Source organism: Muntiacus reevesi, chromosome 2, assembly GCF_963930625.1.
Source record: "Muntiacus reevesi chromosome 2, mMunRee1.1, whole genome shotgun sequence".
In the NCBI taxonomy this organism is placed as follows: domain Eukaryota; kingdom Metazoa; phylum Chordata; class Mammalia; order Artiodactyla; family Cervidae; genus Muntiacus; species Muntiacus reevesi.
Genome location: NC_089250.1, coordinates 42,057,065 through 42,076,235, shown reverse-complemented (window position 1 = coordinate 42,076,235; position 19,171 = coordinate 42,057,065). Strand labels below are relative to the sequence as shown.

At 40.9% G+C, this 19,171-nt stretch overlaps 1 protein-coding gene across 1 annotated transcript; it reads right to left on the bottom strand.

Annotated features, from left to right (window-relative positions):
- Window positions 1-426: 426 nt before the first annotated feature.
- LOC136157847 (prostaglandin F synthase 1-like) lies at window positions 427-13,811 on the bottom strand. The gene is made up of 10 exons (XM_065919605.1): window positions 13,538-13,811; window positions 12,440-12,573; window positions 10,077-10,244; window positions 9,657-9,773; window positions 7,773-7,850; window positions 7,235-7,357; window positions 6,279-6,388; window positions 5,072-5,237; window positions 2,681-2,763; window positions 427-619 (listed from the first exon to the last, which is right to left on the bottom strand). Exons 2-10 carry the CDS (start codon window positions 12,521-12,523, stop codon window positions 577-579), a joined length of 972 nt encoding a protein of 323 aa, XP_065775677.1. The 5' UTR covers window positions 12,524-12,573; window positions 13,538-13,811; the 3' UTR covers window positions 427-576.
- Window positions 13,812-19,171: the final 5,360 nt, after the last annotated feature.

The following is a 19,171-nucleotide window of genomic DNA, read 5'->3' as shown; positions in this document are numbered from 1 at the left end:
AGGCACTTACCCTTTTCTAAGGGCTAAATGTTCCTGATCTTATTCACAGTCTCAGCCTCCACTAGACTATCAACTCAATAATTTCTCATTTTAATTAATATCTACTGATAAAACAATTTCTACACAGTCAATTAAGAAATTAAATGAATAAGATTTGCTGCCTTACAGTAAGCAAAATATAATGCTGGATTTGTAAATCATATTTTTAACTTACCAAAATAATTATACTAAGTTAAAAAATAAGTATACAACCTGTAGATTGAAGATCACATTTGTATAGGAAAATGCACCAAAGTATTATTAAAATGGCTAATCACAGCTTATTTTTATTTTTGATCCTTTGCCTTCTATTTCCTAATTTTCTGTAATTTGTATGCATTACCTTAATTATCAGAAAAAAATAAGTATTCTTACTTTGAAGTTTTTATTGTATCATACAGTGTTAAATGTTTTAAAAGGAAAAGCAAGCATTCAAAATTTCAGACACTTCATTTAAGCACCTCAAACAAGAATAAAAATCTTCTTCACCACCCTAGAAGCAAGACATTCTCAAAGAATCATGGTGAGAGCTGAGAGTCAATATTCTTCAGAGAATGGATAATCAGGGTGACCAACACCACTGAAAGAGAAGGAGAAGGATTCACTTATTAAATCAATCATGTTGTCATAGAGAACATTATTCTGTGAATGTGGTCAGGATGGGATAAAACTCTAAATCTACAAGCAGGTCCCTTCTTCTCCCCCAACAAGCACACATGCAGATGCCTGCTCCATGTGCACACAGCACCTTGCACATCTAGTCCCAACATTCATGTGTAATATTCACTCCATGATGACAGTTAATTTGACTCAGGTTATAATTTATATGAGAACACAAGACATAGGACTAACTGTGGGGATCATTTCAGACACAGGTGGAACTTCTGTCCCTAGATGATGAGAAGAGTCACAGTGAACAAATTAGCTGCTCTTTTTCACACATTCATGGATAAGCAGATACTGAGAACCCCCCAAAATACAGGGTGTCTCCATTAAGGAATTTTTCATCTGTTGAAGAGATACCACGTACACCTCAATAATCACACAGCACAAAGTGATATCATTATTTTCTTACTTTATAATATATTAAAACACTGGTTATTCAGCAGTTAGTATTACTGCTGTTTTCCTTTTTTCCATGTTTGTGCTTTTCATTCTAATGTGTCCTTTCAAATTCAATTCATTATAAAGTGCATTTTTAGAAATTCCATGTTCCAGGAGCTGTGCTATTCAGTTGAGCCCACAAAGATAGGCACTCACAGCCTAATGACAGAGAACATAGAATTAAAAAGCCTTTGAGAACTTAAAAGCCTTTGAGTAGAGAAGAGGAGCTTTCCATGTTTTTTCCATGTATCATATCTTTTCTTAGAATCATGATATAGCTTTGCAACAACAGGGGCAGTTTTGAGATCTTTCACTGAAATTAAATCTTCATTTTGCCAATAATTTGTATTCTCATTTCTCAAAACTCCCTTTCAAATTTCTATTCTGTCTCTTCGATCCTGATTGCTTTCTTCAGTAGTTAGGCAGCTGGAGTTGGATGTTAGTGACTAAGTCAAAGTCCAGGTGATAGGGGCTTCCAAAGGGATGTACCTCTGATGGACAGAAGCTACAGTGGGGTAAGTGCTGACTCAAAAAATCAAACACCCTGCCGATCTTACCTGGGCATGTCCTGCTAAGGATGCAGAAGTCATTCACTGGAGGTCAGTTAATGACCTACTTGTAATTCAGTTTTGTGAAATTATAAAAATGAGGAAATGGGAGTTGGAATAGGGGAAAAGGTCAATGAAGAGATCAATTTGAAATAAATGGATAATGTCTTGGAGAAGAAATGCCCATTAGGGAGAAAACACATCAGACCCTTAGGGGAGGGGGTGGAAGTAGGCCCCCTGTGACTTTGGAGCAGTGATGCACATTGGCCTGCCTGGATCCCCTCCAGAAAAACATTAACATGACATTTTACAACTGTACATGGGCAAACATCAATGCAGGCTTCCCAGGATGTTCAGTGGTAAAGGATCCCACTGCCCAAGCAGGAGACATGGGTCCAACCCCTGGGTTGGGAAGATCCCCTGGACAGGGAAATGCCTGGGAAATCCCATGGACAAAAGAGCCTGGTAGGTTACAGCCCATGGGGTTGAAAAAGAGTCAAACAGGACTTTACAACTGAACAACAAAAAAACATGAATATAATGCATGATGGATTCATTATTATACAGCAATTATTAATATAATCGTTTTCCCTTGATACAAAAAGAATTAAAGATGAAACATGTTCACAGATCCCTGAAAGAATAGTGAACTGCAGGCACTATGCACTTTGTGTTTCCTGGGACCCTCTGCCCTGAGAGGTGGTACACTAGGGCTAGTGATTAGGGACACAGTGTAGTGAAATCCCCATGATGTCTAATCTGGGGGTTCTACTGATGGGCTGTCCTGGGCCCAAGTCACATTTCTGTTGGTCAGAGATGGAACTCTGGAGCAAACCTCTGGTCTGAGGTCTGTAGGAAGCCCCTGGTTTACTCCTACACTGAAAACCAGGACTCTCTTCCCAGAATTAAGCTTTTGAAAAGCTTTTCCTCCTGCTGACCTGCCTGCTACAGAAAACAGTGTATGTGTGAAATATCTGCAAGTCACTTACAATAGAATCTCGTTATATCTTATATTTCTGTTGATGCCATCAATTGCTTTCATGTCTTCTGAACTCAGTTCAAAGTCAAACACCTGAAAGGAAGGAACAATCACTTTAACCTCTCCCCCAAGGAGACAGCCTCCCCCCTGGGGACTGGAGGACTTTCCAGCTGGATAAAGACATGAAGAGGGGACAGGGAAGCCATGTCTGTCCTCAGCTTCCAGGAGAACAACCTGAGACCCTCTGCTGAGTTCTCACCTCTCCTTCACACACCTTCTCCTTCTCTGTCCACCTCACAAACATTACAGTGCATCAGTCCCTTATCTTTCTTAGTGAATCACTTGTGACAGAAAACAAACTAAAATCTTCTTTTTCCAAACACATTGTCTTCGGACACTCCTGACTCAATACCTCAACCTGGGCTAACATTAAACTGATTAATTCTCCCCAACATGCTCTAAGGGTGATAACATTCAGCTGAAGCATTGTGGGAAGGAGGCTCCCTGTGAAAGCCTATTCAAGACTCTGATATCAAACTATTCATTATCTATGACTGAATCTAACAAAAACTTTATGTAAATGCGTTTGTGGAGAAAGTTATGAAAAATGTTTAACATTAAAGAACACGTAGATAATAAAAAATTCATATCATATTCATGAAATGGAAAGCTCAATTTTGTAAAGAAATTCATTTTCTCCAAATGATCTAGTGCTTCAATGCAACATGATCCAAAGACTTGAGCATGTATTCTTCCCCAGAAGTTGGTAAAGTGATACTAAATTTTCAATAAAAGAGAGCTAAACAAAAGCAGTCAGGACATTCTTAAAAAATAAAAAATTATCATTCTGAAAAGCATACTTATTTTCCACTTTAATAACATGTTGCAGAAAACAGAATAGTTAAATAGAAGAGAGACACCAGAAATGTACTTCTGAAGACTTGATATATGACAGAGTTGACAATGAAAATCTGTGAGGAAATATGGAACTTTAGGTTTAAATTTAAATATACCTAAAGATGTATGTATCTATTTTCATATTATCTTAGATAATCAGTTCCAGCTAGATTACAGAACCAAATTTAAATGGAAACACGGAAACAATTGATCAGGGGACAATTTCCATTCCCCTTGACTTGGCCTGACCTGTAACCTGTGGCACTGAACAGTGATATTTCCCAGAAGTGCTGAGCCAGATCTGAGCCCAGATAGGAAGAGGATTTTTTCCCTAATCAATGACTTAGGATCACAGCACTGTACTGAGATAAAGACCTAGTCAGTTTACCACAGTCTAGCCAAACATATATGAAAAATTATGCAGAGAAGCATGCAGGCTCCTCTAACAAGAGCCACATCCACCTGCTAAAGCGGAACTGCTGAGGTGCTCTGCACTGAACTGCAAATGCATGAGAGAGCCCAACCAAGAGGACAACAGCTTAGTTGAGTGTGGGCTGATTGTCAAACCACAGAATCAAGAGAAGCATATCTGATCTCTACATTAAATCCTGAAACTGGGGAGTTTTCTGTGCAGCTACACTAAGAGGACAATATTGGTCTCCTACACAGAAGTCAAAATAGAAACAACCTAGCTAAAGTAGGCAAAGTCTTGAAGAGGAGCTTCTCAAAGGCAGAAACTCGTGGAAATTAAATGTGTGAAAATGAAACCTTGTTAGTATTCAGGGAAATACTCTGTTCTCCCCTCTACCATGGTAAGGTACAAGGAGAAGCTTGTGACCTGAAGGAGGGCCCTCACCCAACCATACAAGCCCCCTGACCTCAAGACTCCAGCTTCATAAATGTGAGAAAGAAATTTCAATTTTTTTCTCAGCCACTCAATCTGTGGTATTTTGCTGGAGCAGTCCAAACAGCCTAAAAAATTCACAATTTCATCAATTGAGAACAAAGAAAATAAGATGTCATTTGCACAAGGTGACAGAATAAATTGCAGAAGTGACACTGGAAATAAATCTCTGTCATCTGTCTAAACTTGGCTCAGATGGTGAAGAATCGGCCTGCAATGCAGGAGACTCCAGTTAGATTCCTGGGTTGGGAAGATCCCCTGGAGAAGGGCATGGCAACCCACCCCAGTATTCTTGCCTAAAGGATCCCCATGGACAGACTAGCCTGGCAGGCTACAGTCCATGCAGTCACAAAGAGTCAGACACGACTAAACAACTGAGCACACACATCTGTCCAACGTTAACCCTCTCCAGCCATGCCACCTTTCCTGTTGCCACATCAGGAGGAGAAAACTACCAGGAATACACACAAGGCGTTCATGCACAGGGAAGAACAGGTGACTTGTCTTGACTCAAGGAAAGTCTTGAGAGACGGACAAAGAATGACCCTCGTGAAGGATATTCCTTTGGAGCCATCTGCCCACAGCCCCACTCATCATCACCTGTGTGTTCTCTTTGATCCGCTTCTTGTTGAAACTCTTGATCAGAACCACAACCCCACGTTGTATCTGGTAACGAAGGGCAACCAGAGCTGGGGTCTGCTTGTTCTTTTTGGCAATGGCACAAAGAACTGGGTCCTCCAAGAGAACGGGGTGGTTCTGGTTCATCCTGGAAGGAAATTCAGAAATGCCAAGGAGCTAAGACTAAATTATCAATTTCAAAGGAGGCTTCTCAAACAGACCAAGTAGGTCCACTCTAGACCAGTTCTTCTCAAAGTACGGTCCAGGGACCAGCATCATCAGTATCACCCGGGATCTTGTTAGAAATACAAATTCCATGACTTAGTTGAAGACAAACTGAATCAGAATCTCAACTGGGTCACCTCCCATTCTGTGTTTACAAAGTTCTGCATATAATTCAGATTCATGATTGAGTTGAAATCACGCCTGCCAAACTCGTGGAATTTTTCCTTTACTTCTCAGTGATTATTTTTCTTTGATAATCAAGACCATGAGTAGAGAAAGAGAAGAAAAATACCAGAAAAAATTTTAATGTTACTTTTCTAGGCTTTGATAAAACCTGAGTAGTCCCAGAATGACAGTCATTTATTTCATCATTATTCTCCTACAGATGTTTGCATAACTGGTTCAAATTGAAATTTTTTCTAGCATGACAGACCTAGAAGTTACATATTATTGTCCCAATTTTAGACATAAGGTAAGTGAGGTTTGGATCATCTATTTTTAGAAATGTGTTCATTAATTAATAAGCAAAATCATGACATAAGCTTGGGTTTCTGGTCTCAACTGGCAGATTATATACAGATTTTAATGTAATTGATGAATCTACAAGCAGGAGACCTGGGTTGGATCTCTGAGTCAGAAAGATCCCCTGGGGAAGGGAATGGCTACCCACTTCATTATTCTTGCCTGGAAAATCCCAGGACAGAAGAGTTTGGTGGGCTACAGACTATGAGGTCGCAAAGAGTCAGACACGACAAGCAACAACTTTTTCACACAAGTTAATACAGTGTAGAGAAACTGTCTGGGCAATGAGAAGATAAAAGAGAAAAAATCAGTCCATCCTTCCCCTTTTTCCCCCTGCCTATGAGAGTTATCTCCTGACCACTGAGTACTGTATGATTTAAACCATTTCATCGAAAACTGAATTTTAGGTAAACACCGTGTTGTCTTTCTTAGGGTTCATTACCATCCTTTTACTCTTTGGGATCCCAGAGCACTATAGGCAACAAGAACAATATCATGTGACTTGCAGAAATCCAACAGTTTTCTCTGGTTGAGATAAGGGTGACATTCCACCTGTAGAATGCCAACAGAGAAGAGTGTCAGATTATATGGAAAAGTAATACTAATACAACAGAAAAATTAAAAGTTTTAAAAATGCTAAAGGAAAAACTATAACTTCAATGTAAACTTGAAATATCGACATCAAGATAAAAATAGAGAAAAGTGTGCTTAAAAGTTACTTTTATGATAGACATGGATGAGAGAACCATTCCAAGCTTGAGTAATCACAAGGTGAGCTCTACATATGAGTAAATATTTCTGAGTAAATATTTTATTGACTGTTAGTATCACCATGAGCCATTAACTTCAGCCTTTCAACTGGATGATTTTCATAGTTTTCAGCACATTTTCAGTACTGAAGACCCATAAAAGGTGAAACACTGAAACTAAGGATTCAGCCATCCAAAACCCATGCAAATTTTAAACCAATATTACCTGACTTATCTTTCTTTACACCCCATGCCATGTTTTCGTGGTCCTCCTTCTTGTCCACAATTCCCTCCCAGGCACTTTTAACATCCATTTCTGGACACCCTTTAGACTCAGGTAAAAACCACCCTCCTCTAAGTTTTGGGTGACTAGTCCAAACCTTCTTCACCTCCTTTACCTTTCCTCAGTCTCCACCAAAATTTAGCAGGACCCCCTCCCCAGCTTTTCCACCCAAACTTTATCAAACAGAGATACCACTGTGGGTTCTATTCACAGTGTTCCATAAATACAGAGGCTCTGCTCTCTAGAATATTCTGTCCACAGAGAATGATGAACAGGATGAACAGGAGGGAAGGGCAGACAGACATCAGGCTCCAGTGCAAGAAAGAGGTTCTGAAGAGCAGGAAAGAGAGGACCTGAGCTGCTCACCTGGTTGCAGGCGGGCTTGTACTTGAGCCCCGGCTTGTTCAGGATCTTCTCCAGCTGCTTGTGGTTGAAGTTGGACACCCCAATGGACTTGGTCAGCCCTGCGTCCTTACACTTCTCCAGGGCCTGGGGAGGAAGGGGTGGTGAGCAGTCATTTAGAATGGGCAACAGAGCAAAAATAAATGCTGAAAAATTATCTGTCAACAGAGTCACCCATCAAGAATTAGCATTGATTATCAAGAGGAAAAAAGAAGTTGTGACACAAAAACAACAATTACCATTTCCTCCTAGAAAAATCCCTGAGAAGACATATCATATGGAAGGAAAGAGATGCCTGTCTTCACTGTCCCATATTCTCCTCATTTGTTCCTCTCTGTGAGCATTCTAGCAATGGTTTCCTCCCCAAAACCCCAGCATCACAACCCTTAGATTCATGAACTGCTGATTCTGATGGTCCACAGCCCATTCTCACAGATGGAAGAAATGAAGGAAGTTCCCCCTCTCCTGGCTCCTCCCCTGATTTTCTCCTCCCCAGACTCACCTCCCACGTGCGACAGAGATCCACTGAGTCTAATATTATTTTTCCATTTTCATCTTTTGGAAGCAATTCCTCCCCTGGCTGGAATAGAAGTAGTCATTTTAGAGATGTCACAAAGTAATATCTCTACATTTAGCCTGGCTGCTTGGCACCAGGTAGTAAACCTTCATGAAGTAGGTGTTATTATATTCTGGATACTAGTATTTGCAAAGTGATTTGCATATATGGAGTTGTAAGCAATGTCTTTAGGAGGGAGGCTTATTCTAATCTCTTATACTTTATATATATATATATATATATATATATATATATATATATATATATATATATATGTTGTAATAGATATGTGGGGGGGGCGGTGTGTGTGTGTGTAATCTGTGTGGCTTCAGTGGTAGGTAGTGTTTCTAGGTCCTAAAAGAGAATTCCCATGACTTTTGTGGATTTTGTGTGTTCCTTGTACTTTCTTTTGAAATGCTTCTCTTGAGCTGGAAAAGGCAGTAAGTTACATGACATAATTTCCAGAATAAAAATTTCAATCTTGATATGACTAGATAATCAAACTTCCTTTTCCATCTGATCATCAGAAGCCCTAGAGCAGGCATGTGAACCAGCAAGGCTCTCTTTAGGTTGATATGGAATGTGGAAGATCCAGACACGCTCTCAAACATTCATGACCATGAGGCTTGAGCTGCCCCAAGACCATATTTGCCACCAATCAAAAATGTCACCAATGTTCAGTAAAAATAAAGCAAATCATGAGCAATGCCATGATGTGTCTGTGTGTTAAGTTGATTCAGTTGTTTCTGACTCTTTGTGTCCCCATGGACTGTAGCCCACCAGGCTCCTCTGTCCATGAGATTTTCCAGGCAAGAATACTAGAGTGGGTTGCCATTGTCTCCTCCAGGGGATCTTCCCAACCCAGAGATTGAACCCACATCTCCTGCAGCTTCTGCATTGCAGACAGATTCTTTACTGATGAGCCACACAAGAAGCCTCCAATGCCATGATAAGAGATAGAAAAAATAGACATTTCTGAAGAGTACAGCAAATCCTTAAATCTATCGATGACTTGGACTTCCCATCTACATAGTCATCTAAGCTATTTTGCATAGGATGACTTGAGTAGATTTCTGTAGCTTAAAATCAAGAGTTCTAGATAACACAGTTTTTTGTTGTTGTAGTTTCATTGTGGGTTGTTTCTTTCTTTCTTTTTTTTTTTTTTTTTTTTTTGTCTCAGGTTTATGGGATCTTAGTTCCCCAAACATGGATTGTACTCCTTCCCTCAGCTCAACTTGCCTCAGCAGTGAAAGCATGGAGTCATAACTATTGGACTGCCAGGAAATTCCTGTCTACATAATAATACAAAGTCTTAAAGTCTAAGTGCAGTCTACAAACTTCATCATGAAGCCAAGCAACAGTGTAGGCAAGGTTTCCCAAGTCCCTATGATGTCTGCTAGTTTTAGACCCATCCAGATGGAGCACCACCAAATCTGCTAAACTTGAAAGGGTGAAAGAGAAGAAGAACTCATCACATTCAATGTAAGATTGTGTCATTGCTCATCAGGGCTGCACCAAACTCTTGTTTCATGAAATCCCTGGAGATTCAGGAGTCATATTCAGGACTGTGTGCAGAACTCACCTATTTCTATTTCCTCAAGTTTTTAAAGCAGATACTGAGAGATTCTTTAACTCCTTTCTCTGGGAGGTGTGTAAGGGATTCAAAGAAATTCAGTAAAAATATGATCCTGAATGATTATTAGGGGGATTCTACTCTAGTGAGACCCTCCCTACAACCTACTAAGATAGATCTTAATTCAACCATCCATGCAAGTTGATACACATTCTAAAAAAAGAAGTAAAATAGAAGTGATCATACAAATTTCCAACCTTCACGGCCACTGGGAAATGAATGATATAGAGATCAACATAATCCAGTTGAAGATCTTTCAGTGACTTTTCCAAGGCTGGTCGGACCAAATCTGGTTGAAGGAAAGTGGACCAAAGCTGTAGAGATTAAAGAAAGGAAGCTGTATTAATAATACTTCAGGAAATTTTTTGGGGGGGAGGGAGGCTTACCACATGGCTTTTGGGATATTACTTCACTGACCAAGGATTGAACCTGGGCTCATGGCAATAAAGCACTGAGTCTTAACCATTGGAACACCAGGGAATTCCAATACTTTAGGAATGTAATAATAAACATGGGTCACCAAACAACTCTTCACCAAACAATGATCCTGTTATACAATAGTCACCTGGGCACAATCTGTTGCCCACATGTGCACACACACAACCCACACACAGCACCTTTGAAGTATAGAAAATGTCTTCTCTCTTCACAGTGCCATCTGCAATCTTGCTTCGAATGGCTTGGCCAACCTGCTCTTCATTTTGGTACACACGAGCAGAGTCAATATGGCGGAACCCAATCTCTATAGCAAATTTGGTTGCCTCCAGAGCTTCACTCTTAGGAACCTACATGAGCAACAAAGGTAGTACTTACATATTCACATGGTTAAAAGATTGCTAAAGCACAAGCTTTAATCTTCCGCAGATTCAACTTTTCTTTGGGTAGTTCTGTATGTGTGGTGATGAACCCATAACAGTTTGCTGAACATTCCTAGTCAGTAATTAAATAAACACCCAGGAACTCATCAACCCCAGGCAATTAGTGGTTGATCACAGGTATCAGAGGACCCTGAAGGCCACCTGCAGGTTCAGTGATTTGCTGTTAGAACCCAATGGACTAAACATAAAGTTGTAGTCATGGATAGGATTTACACTGTGAGATGTTTGAAGCAAAATTGACAAAGGTATAAGATGTATGGTGAAAGCATCAAGAAACAAGCTGGAAGCTTCTATGACTCTGGCTACCACTGAAGCCACACAGAATACACCAAAAAAATGTATCTATTCAAGGTATACAAAGTGATATTTCCATATAAGTGCACGTGTGCTTAGTTGCTTCAGTCATGTCCAACTCTCTGCCACCCTATGGCAACCATAGCCCACCAGGCTCCTCTGTTCAAGGGATTCTTCATGCAAAAATCCTGAAGTGGATGGCCATCCTCTCCTCCAGGGGATCTTCCCAACCCAGGGATCGAACCCTTAACCTTTATGTCTCCTGAATTGGCAGGTGGGTTCTTTACAGCCAGCACCAAGTGGCACTAGTGCTAAAGCAGTGTAAGTGCTGCTTATAATCACTCACTGTTATTGATGATCACAATCAAGCTACCAGGAGATCCATCACCTCACATAGCTAACTTTTGAGGGTGTTTGTGAGAACACTGAAGATCTGCTCTCTTAGCAAATCTCAAGATAGAACCCATTATTATTAACTGGAGTCACCATACTGAACATCAGGGGTCAAGACTTATTCATCTCAAACTGAAGGTCTGTTCCTTTAACTGACATCTTTCCCTTTTTCCCAGCCTTGTCCTCAACTTCTGGTCACCATTCCTCTACTCTCTTCTTCTACGAGTTCTACTTTTTTAGATTTCACCCATATAGAGATCATGAAGTTTTGTCTTTCTATTTCTGGCTTCTCTCATTTTACTTAATGTTCTCCAGGTTGATGTGTGTGGCTGCAAATGGCAGGATTAACTTTGTTTTTAATGCTGCATAATACTCCATTTCTTTTTATGTGATTCAGAATCTTTCCTGTTTCAAGGAACTAGATGATTGGTCTAACTTCCCTCTTGTTGGGTCTAGTCCTGGTTTTTCTTAAATACTCAGCTATTTGGGACTGTACTGAGGAATGAACCAGTGAGCTTCAGTATAGCCTGGTCCCTTCCCTCCTCTCATCCCACTTTGCACTACAAGGAAACAAGCCCTGTCTTCTGTCTTGAAAGGGTCTCTGAATATTGCCTTCTGTTTTACAGATGAAGAAGTGAGACACAAAGTTTAAGGACCAGGCAGACCCTTGTCACAGCTACATACTCTAAAGACCAGTTGGACAGCAAACTTTCTGGCTTCCAGTCTAGAGACTTGTCCACTAGCCCCTCATGTCCAAGCACTGAAAACTATACTTTAATAAAAAGACACTGCAAAACCCAAGAATACATTACATAGCCCGGCCTGTAAGACTGTAGCTTATCCCCTCAAGTGACACTAGAATTCCCATTAGAAGAAGTGGTCAACAGAAACAGAAGTACAGGGTAAAACACATCTGGAGTGTGTCTGGCCTCGGACCAAGCCGACACTCTGCAGTAGAAAAGCAATTCTCTCCCATTAGTTTTCAGCCATTTCATCTTCAGGACCTTGTACCTCAAACATTTCTCTGGGTCATGTCTTTTTGGAAGGAGGAAGGAGTTCTGGAACTAACAAAATATACAGAGAAACCCGACAATTGCAATCCCCCCTCAGAGCAAAGCAGCTTACAGTCAGTGTTCTCGACACCCAAGTCTCGCCTCTTCTACTGAGCTGGGGAAGAGATGGAAACTGGAGGGGAACCCAGAGTAATCTGCAGGTGAGCACAGCCTCAGACCCTGATGCGGAGTGGAGACTGGATGCTCTCTTCCCTTTCACAGGGCGTGGTTCTAGCCTGGTTAGTGAAACCATGTGACCCTCCCAGAGTCACACAGGAGCTCAGTGCTTGACAACCCAAGTCCCCTTCCTCTCATGTTACATCCACTACTATTTATATCTCAACCCCAAACCACTACTCTTACCTCCTCAGGTGCATAGGTTCCAAATCCCAGGACAGGAATGAAGTGGCCATCATTAAGCTTCACCTTCTGGCTTTTGAGATCCATTGTCTGTTGTTCCTCTGACTAAGCAGAGTGATTTGATTTTTTTCTTCAACCTTCACAAGTTAAAAATAACAGAAAGGTAACACACCAGCTGCACCGTCCAATGTTAGCACATATATTATAGAAGGAGTAGGATTAAACCCATACACATGGAGTAAGAAGAGGATTGAAGTGAGTTAAGCAAACTGTTTCCTTTTTTAATCCATATAACTTTAAGTATTATGTAATGATGAGACTGGCTGAACAATTATTGACCATATGCCAAACTTCCACACAGCAATTGTTTTTCATTTTTCTATTATGAATCCCAATCTCAATCAAACATCAATTGAAACAACTCTTTCAGAACAAACATACACACATACACAAATCACACAAACTAAAAGTGTTTAATAAGCATTTTTTTAAACGTTACCTCTTAATAAAGAATCAAAACTTCAAATGAAACTAAATTTGTCTTTTTACATTTCCCACAAGCAAAAATTATTTGCCTTACAGATCTGACAGTGGTGAAATCCTGAACAGAATATGGAAACCAGACATTTTGGCAAAATACTTATTGGAGGTTAATTATTAACAGCTTTAGGATACCATGTGCAGTGTACAAACAGACTCTTGAGTGTTTATACCTTGTACCTAGGTATATAACTTCTAGAGTACTCTCATAATGCAACTGATACATATTTTACATAATTTACTGTCTTGTACAACATTATTCATAAAAGAAAAACCTATAAAAAATTGACAAATTTGGGACAGAAAAGGAAACTGTGATGCACTGATACTTGGGGACATTGTGACGACAAATAAACTTTAACATGTACAGTGATACCAGCAAAATGGTGAGCTAGGAGGATAGATTTCTCCCTTCGGAAGGCAAGAAAAGGAAGAGAAGGCAGCTGAAAAACCTCATAGGAGTTCTGGGAAACAGTCACAGATAAACAGCAACAAAGTGAACACACAACTAGGAAAAATTCAGACTAGAATGGTAGGAAATTTCACCATGTATTTACTCACACGTACTCTCCTCCTGCCTGGGGCAGTGCAGTCTTGATCAGTTCCCAGTTGCCTCCCTCAAACCAGAGTGACCACAGAAAACCTTATCAGCAACCTACTTCGGGGCTGCCTGGAGACTGGTGTCTGTTTTACTGAGCTTAAACTGAAGAGCAGCTGGAATGGGTATTACAGCTGCGGGGGTACTATATACAGGGCCAGGGACAAAGGAATAAGGGTGGAGACATAGATTATATCATGTATTAATAAAATCCTGAGTAGAACTGGGGTGTGGATTTGGGGAGATAGTAAGGCATTCAAAAACAGTCATAAGTACACCGGAGTCAAAAAGCCACACAGATGCTGACTCAGAAATGAACTGAATTGCCCTAAACTTTCCTGTTGGGCTGATACAAAGACTAAGAGCATGCCAAGCAAACTAGTGAAAGCCAATCAGGACAAGGAATCTAATCTACCAAGAGTGAGTATTTGCCCATTGTTTCAAGTATCCAACTATGAACACATACACACACACATACAGGAACACACACACACACAGAGACACACACAGGAACACACACACACAGGAACACACACACACAGGAACACACACACAAAGGAACACGCACACATCTGGACGGGGCAGGGCAGCCATCACAGAAGGGCCCAAGGAGCAGGGTCTGGGGCTCTGATGGTGTGCCAAGGTTTCACCACATGCACAGCCACCCACACCAAGGGCTGCTCCAACACGCCTTCCTCCAGCTCTGCCACCCTCTGGGGCAAAGGAGCCAGTGCTGGGAGTGGGGAAGGAGGGGAGTGCACACTTACAAGGGGTGGAACCAAGTTAAGGCCAACCATCAGGGTTTCTGTTCCAGCACCTTGGGACCCGCCCAGCCCAGTAGGGTGGGGACAGCCACAGAGCACTAGAGAAACCTGTGCTCACACTGGGCTCTGGCCCTAGCCTCCACTTCCCCCTCCTACCAACTTAAAAGTTGCCAGCAGGCCCTGGGAAGGGGTGGCCTCTGACCAGCTCAGCTCCAGCTCTGCCCCAAAGCCTGTGGACACACAGACTGCATAGAGACACATCTGCACAAGGACACCCCTACAAGACTAGAGCAGGAAACTTTTTCAACTAATCTCATGGAAACAGAGGAAATTAAGCAAAATGAGAAGACAGAGGAATTTGTTTCAAGTGAAACAATAAGAAAAACACATGAAAAAATCTGCTAATGATACAGAGATTAGTAATTTACCAAAATAATCATTTACCAAAATTCAGAACAGTAAGAAGAATGCTTCCCTAACTACAAATAGAACACAGTAACAATCACATGATAGGGGTTTCAGGAGGAGAGAGAGAGGAAAAGGGACAGAAATGGATGTGATGAAATTATGGCTAAAAGCTTTCTGAACCTGGAACTTCCCTGGTGGTCCAGTAGTGAGGACTCTGTGCTTCCACTGCATGGGGAGTGGTTTTGAACCTGGTCAGGGAACTACTTAACAAACGTGATTAAAATCATGAGATGGCAGATGTTCCTGGAGTACCTGGATCATGCTGGTGCAATCACAAAGTCCTTATACATGGGACCTGGGAGGGTTGTAGTTGAAGAGGAGGTGGAAGATAGGATTAGATAAGAGAATCAAAGATTCTCTATCTATGCGCTATCTCTGCGATGGCAGGAGAGTCTCCAAGATGGAAAATGAAGTGTTCTCTAGGAGCTGGAAGAGGCAACAAAATGGAGTTTCCCCTGAAACCTCCAGAAAAGAATACAGGCCTGCTGGCACTTTGATTTTAGCCCATTGAACCAGCTTTTGAATTTCTGACCTCCATAAATGTAAACTAACACATTGGTGGTGTTTCAAGTCACAAAGGTTTCAGCCATTTGTTGGAGCAGCAACAGTAACTAATACAGATGTGGTTCAAGTCATCCCACCTCTATCTGCTTCATCATAGGTTTTCCTCTCTCTGGGGACTGTTCCTCTGATCTCAGAGGCAGGTGGTCAACTCCGCCAACAGGAAACCTCGTCTCTTGATTCCATTTTCATCTTCAGCGACTGCCAAATTCCTTAGTCCTCATTACAGAAAAGTCTTTGAAAACTTGGCACCATTTCTTGAAACAACTCTACTCGGGGTTTGCCTTCACCATTCTATCAAAGTTGCACTTGACCTTGCCAAGGTTAACTGCCCAATCCAGTGGTCAGTTTCAGTCTTCTTTTACCTGTCCCCTTGGAAGCATTGAACTATTTTTTCCTTCAAGCATCTACTTCACGTGCCTTCTAAGAACAACCCCTCCTACCTCGTTCACCTCCTCTTCTCTGCCTCATTTGCTGATTCCTCCACTTTAAAAAAATGCCTTCTTAATGCTGGGTCTTCATGAAGCTTGACTTCACTGTCTACACCACTCACTGTTTAATATATCTCTGATTGTCTACTTTCATGACATTAGGTGGCAACTAAATTTGATAAGTCACAAATATAAATATTGTCTAAACTTTTCCTCTAATAGACTTCTATGTCCAACTGTATGCATGCATCTTCACTTGGGTACCTAAAGGCATCTCAAAGATACAGATCTATAATTGAACTCAGAATCTTCCCACAAAAGTGTGCTCCCCACATTGTCTCCATTTGAGAAAATGGCATCTCCTTTTCCTGTTCCTTAATTACAAACGCCTGGAGTCAGCTTTGATTCCCCTTTACCTCTCACTATATGTTTAACATACCAGACAGTCTAGTTAATGCTGCCCCTAAAATATATCCCTATTCTAATACCTCTGACCACATTTACTGCTCCTTCTGTGGTCCAAGCCAATGTCATCTCTCACCTAGATTCCTGTAGAGTCCTAAAAGAGGGCTCTTTTTCCTCTTTTGCTTCTCAACAACCAGAGTGATTCTTTAAAAAACATGTCAGTCAGCTCATGTAACTACTATGCTCAAAACCCAAAATATCATTCTCTATTTCTCTCACAGTAAAGCCCTTTGAAAAGCCTACATGACACAGACTCCCTAACCCCACTGGTTCTCTGGCCTTATCTTCAACTCCTGTCTCCCCACCTCACTAAAGTTCACCCTCATCAGCTGACTTGCTGTCACTGTGACAGCTGTCACTTGTGTTACGTGAATACTCTTTCTTCCAGGACTTAGCGTTTTCTGTTCCACAGCAATGAAGGGAGCCACTGTCTCTATGTTTCAAGGCTGTTTCTTGTACAAATGAAAAGTGTGGGATGAAGAGTAACTGATGGCTCTGCCTAACAAATGTACAGAAACAGGAGAGATTGTGCACAGTTATCTCAACAGGCCCTTACCCATTTCTAACAGCTAGATTCTTCTGATGTCATTCACAGTTTCCTTCTCCACTAGACTAATGATTCAAGACATTTCTCAATTTACTTATTGATATTTACAGATAAAACAATGTCTTACTAAAGAATGTTCAATCAAGTTTTGATGACTGAACAGCAAAATACATAAGGACTCATCAAAATGCTGAATATGGTAGACAAATAAGAAATTACATAAATGAGTAAGATGTGCTGCTTTACAGGAAGCAAAATATAACACTGCATTTTTAAATCCTATTTTTAGCTTATCAAGATACTTACGTTAAGAATATGTAAACAACCTGTGGGTTGAAGATTATCTCTATTTGTAAACAAACACACACACATACACATTCGCCTAAGAAAAGCATAAGGACACTGCACCAGAGTTTTGTTGTTGTTCAGCCACTCAGTCCTGTGACTCTTTGCAACCCCATGGACTGCAGCATGCCAGGCTTCCCTGTCCTTCACCATCTCCCGTAGTTTGCACTAAAGTTAAGAATTATTAAATGGATTTATCACAGCTTATCTTTATTTTCTATCCTTTCCCTTCTACTTTCCAAATTTTCTGTACTTTACCTGTATTATTTTAATCATCAGAAAAAATGAGTATCCTTACTTTGAAGTCTTTTTTTTCTTTTTTTTTTTTTCATTTATTTTTGTTAGTTAGAGGCTAATTACTTTACAATATTGTAGTGATTTTTGTCATACATTGACATGAATCTTTGAAGTCTTTTATTTCATAAAATGTTTTGTAAAAAAATTAAGAAAGGCACGCTTCCAAAAGTTCAGACGCTTCATTTAAGCACCTCCTCTATGTACAAAAACCCTCTTCACAGCCCTAGAAGCCAGAAATTTTTGAAGAACCGCAGTGAGAGCTGAGAGTCAATATTTCTCAGAGAATGGATACTCAGGGTGACCGACGCCACTGGAAGAGAAAGAGGTGGATTTATTTATTAACTCTGTCATGTTGTCAAAGAGAAGCTTTATCTGAATGCAGTATGGACAGACTAAAAACTCTAAATTTACAACCATGTCCTGCCATCTCCCCCACCAAGCACACATGTGGGTGTCTGCTCCATGTGCACACAGCACCTGCATGTCCAGTCCCAACACTCTGTGTAATATTCACTCCACAGTGACAGGTAGTTTGACTCAAGTTACAATTTATAAGAAGGCACAAGTCCTAGGGCTAACTGTGGAGATCGTTTCAGCCCCAAGTAGAAGTTTTGACCCTAGATGATGAGAAGAATCACAGTTACGGAATTTGTTGCTCTTTTTCATGCATCCATTCAAAAAAAAAAAAAAATTCAACACCCCTAAAATACAGGGTGTCTCCAGTAAGGAACTTCTAATCTATGGAAGAGATACCACATCCACTTGAATCATCATACAACATAAATAGGATTATTATTTTCTTAATTTATAGTTTAGTAAAACACTAGTTATTCAGTAACCTGCATTACTAAAATGAAGATTTAGTTTGCATTTAGATTGCAAACTAAATCATTTTATTACTAATTCTTGTTCCCTTTTCTCTGAACAAGTTTTCTGCAGGCAGTTTAAAGTCAAACACCTGGAAGGAAGGAAGAATCATATTAACCTCTCCCCCAAGGAGCTGGCCTCTCCCTGGGGACTGGAGGACTTTCCAACTGGATGGGGACAAGAAGAGGGGACAGGGAAGCTGTGTCTGTCCTCAGCTTTCAGCTGAACCAGCCTGGGACCCTCTGCTGAGTTCTCACCTCTCCTTCCCACACTTTCTCCTTCTCTGTCCACATAAGCAAAGAAAGGCTTGCCATGAATCAATCCCAAACATTTCTAAAGAAATTGCTTTAGACAGAAAGATCCTTTTTTTCCAGATAAAGAGATAGTTGGACCATCTGGACAGTCTACCTGCACTTGACCAAACTTTACACAGGTTTTTCCTTCCACACGTCCCTCTAGAATTTGGCACAGCCTTGAACTTAAGCAAGCTGGTGGGGAGAGCGACCTCCCTGTCAGGCCCCTCCAATGCTCTACTGACCTCAGGAAAGAGCTCTCCCTGATCAGTCACAGCCCCTGCTTCTCCCACCCCAACACCCTTCCCCTTCTAGTTATGTTCACCCTTCCCCAGAAAAGTCTTTCCATTAATCTCTGAGATGCCTCTGTCACAGCCATCACCTCCTCCTAGAAGAACCTGCTCTGTTCCCACCTTGTTTCCATCAGCACTGTGAATACTTATCCTAAAAGCATGAGCTCCAGCCCATATTCTTCACAATGCCTATGACCTTGCCAGGTGAGGTTAATCACTTTCTCTTGTGTGTCCTCACATTATTATAGCCCCTATTAATGCAGGTC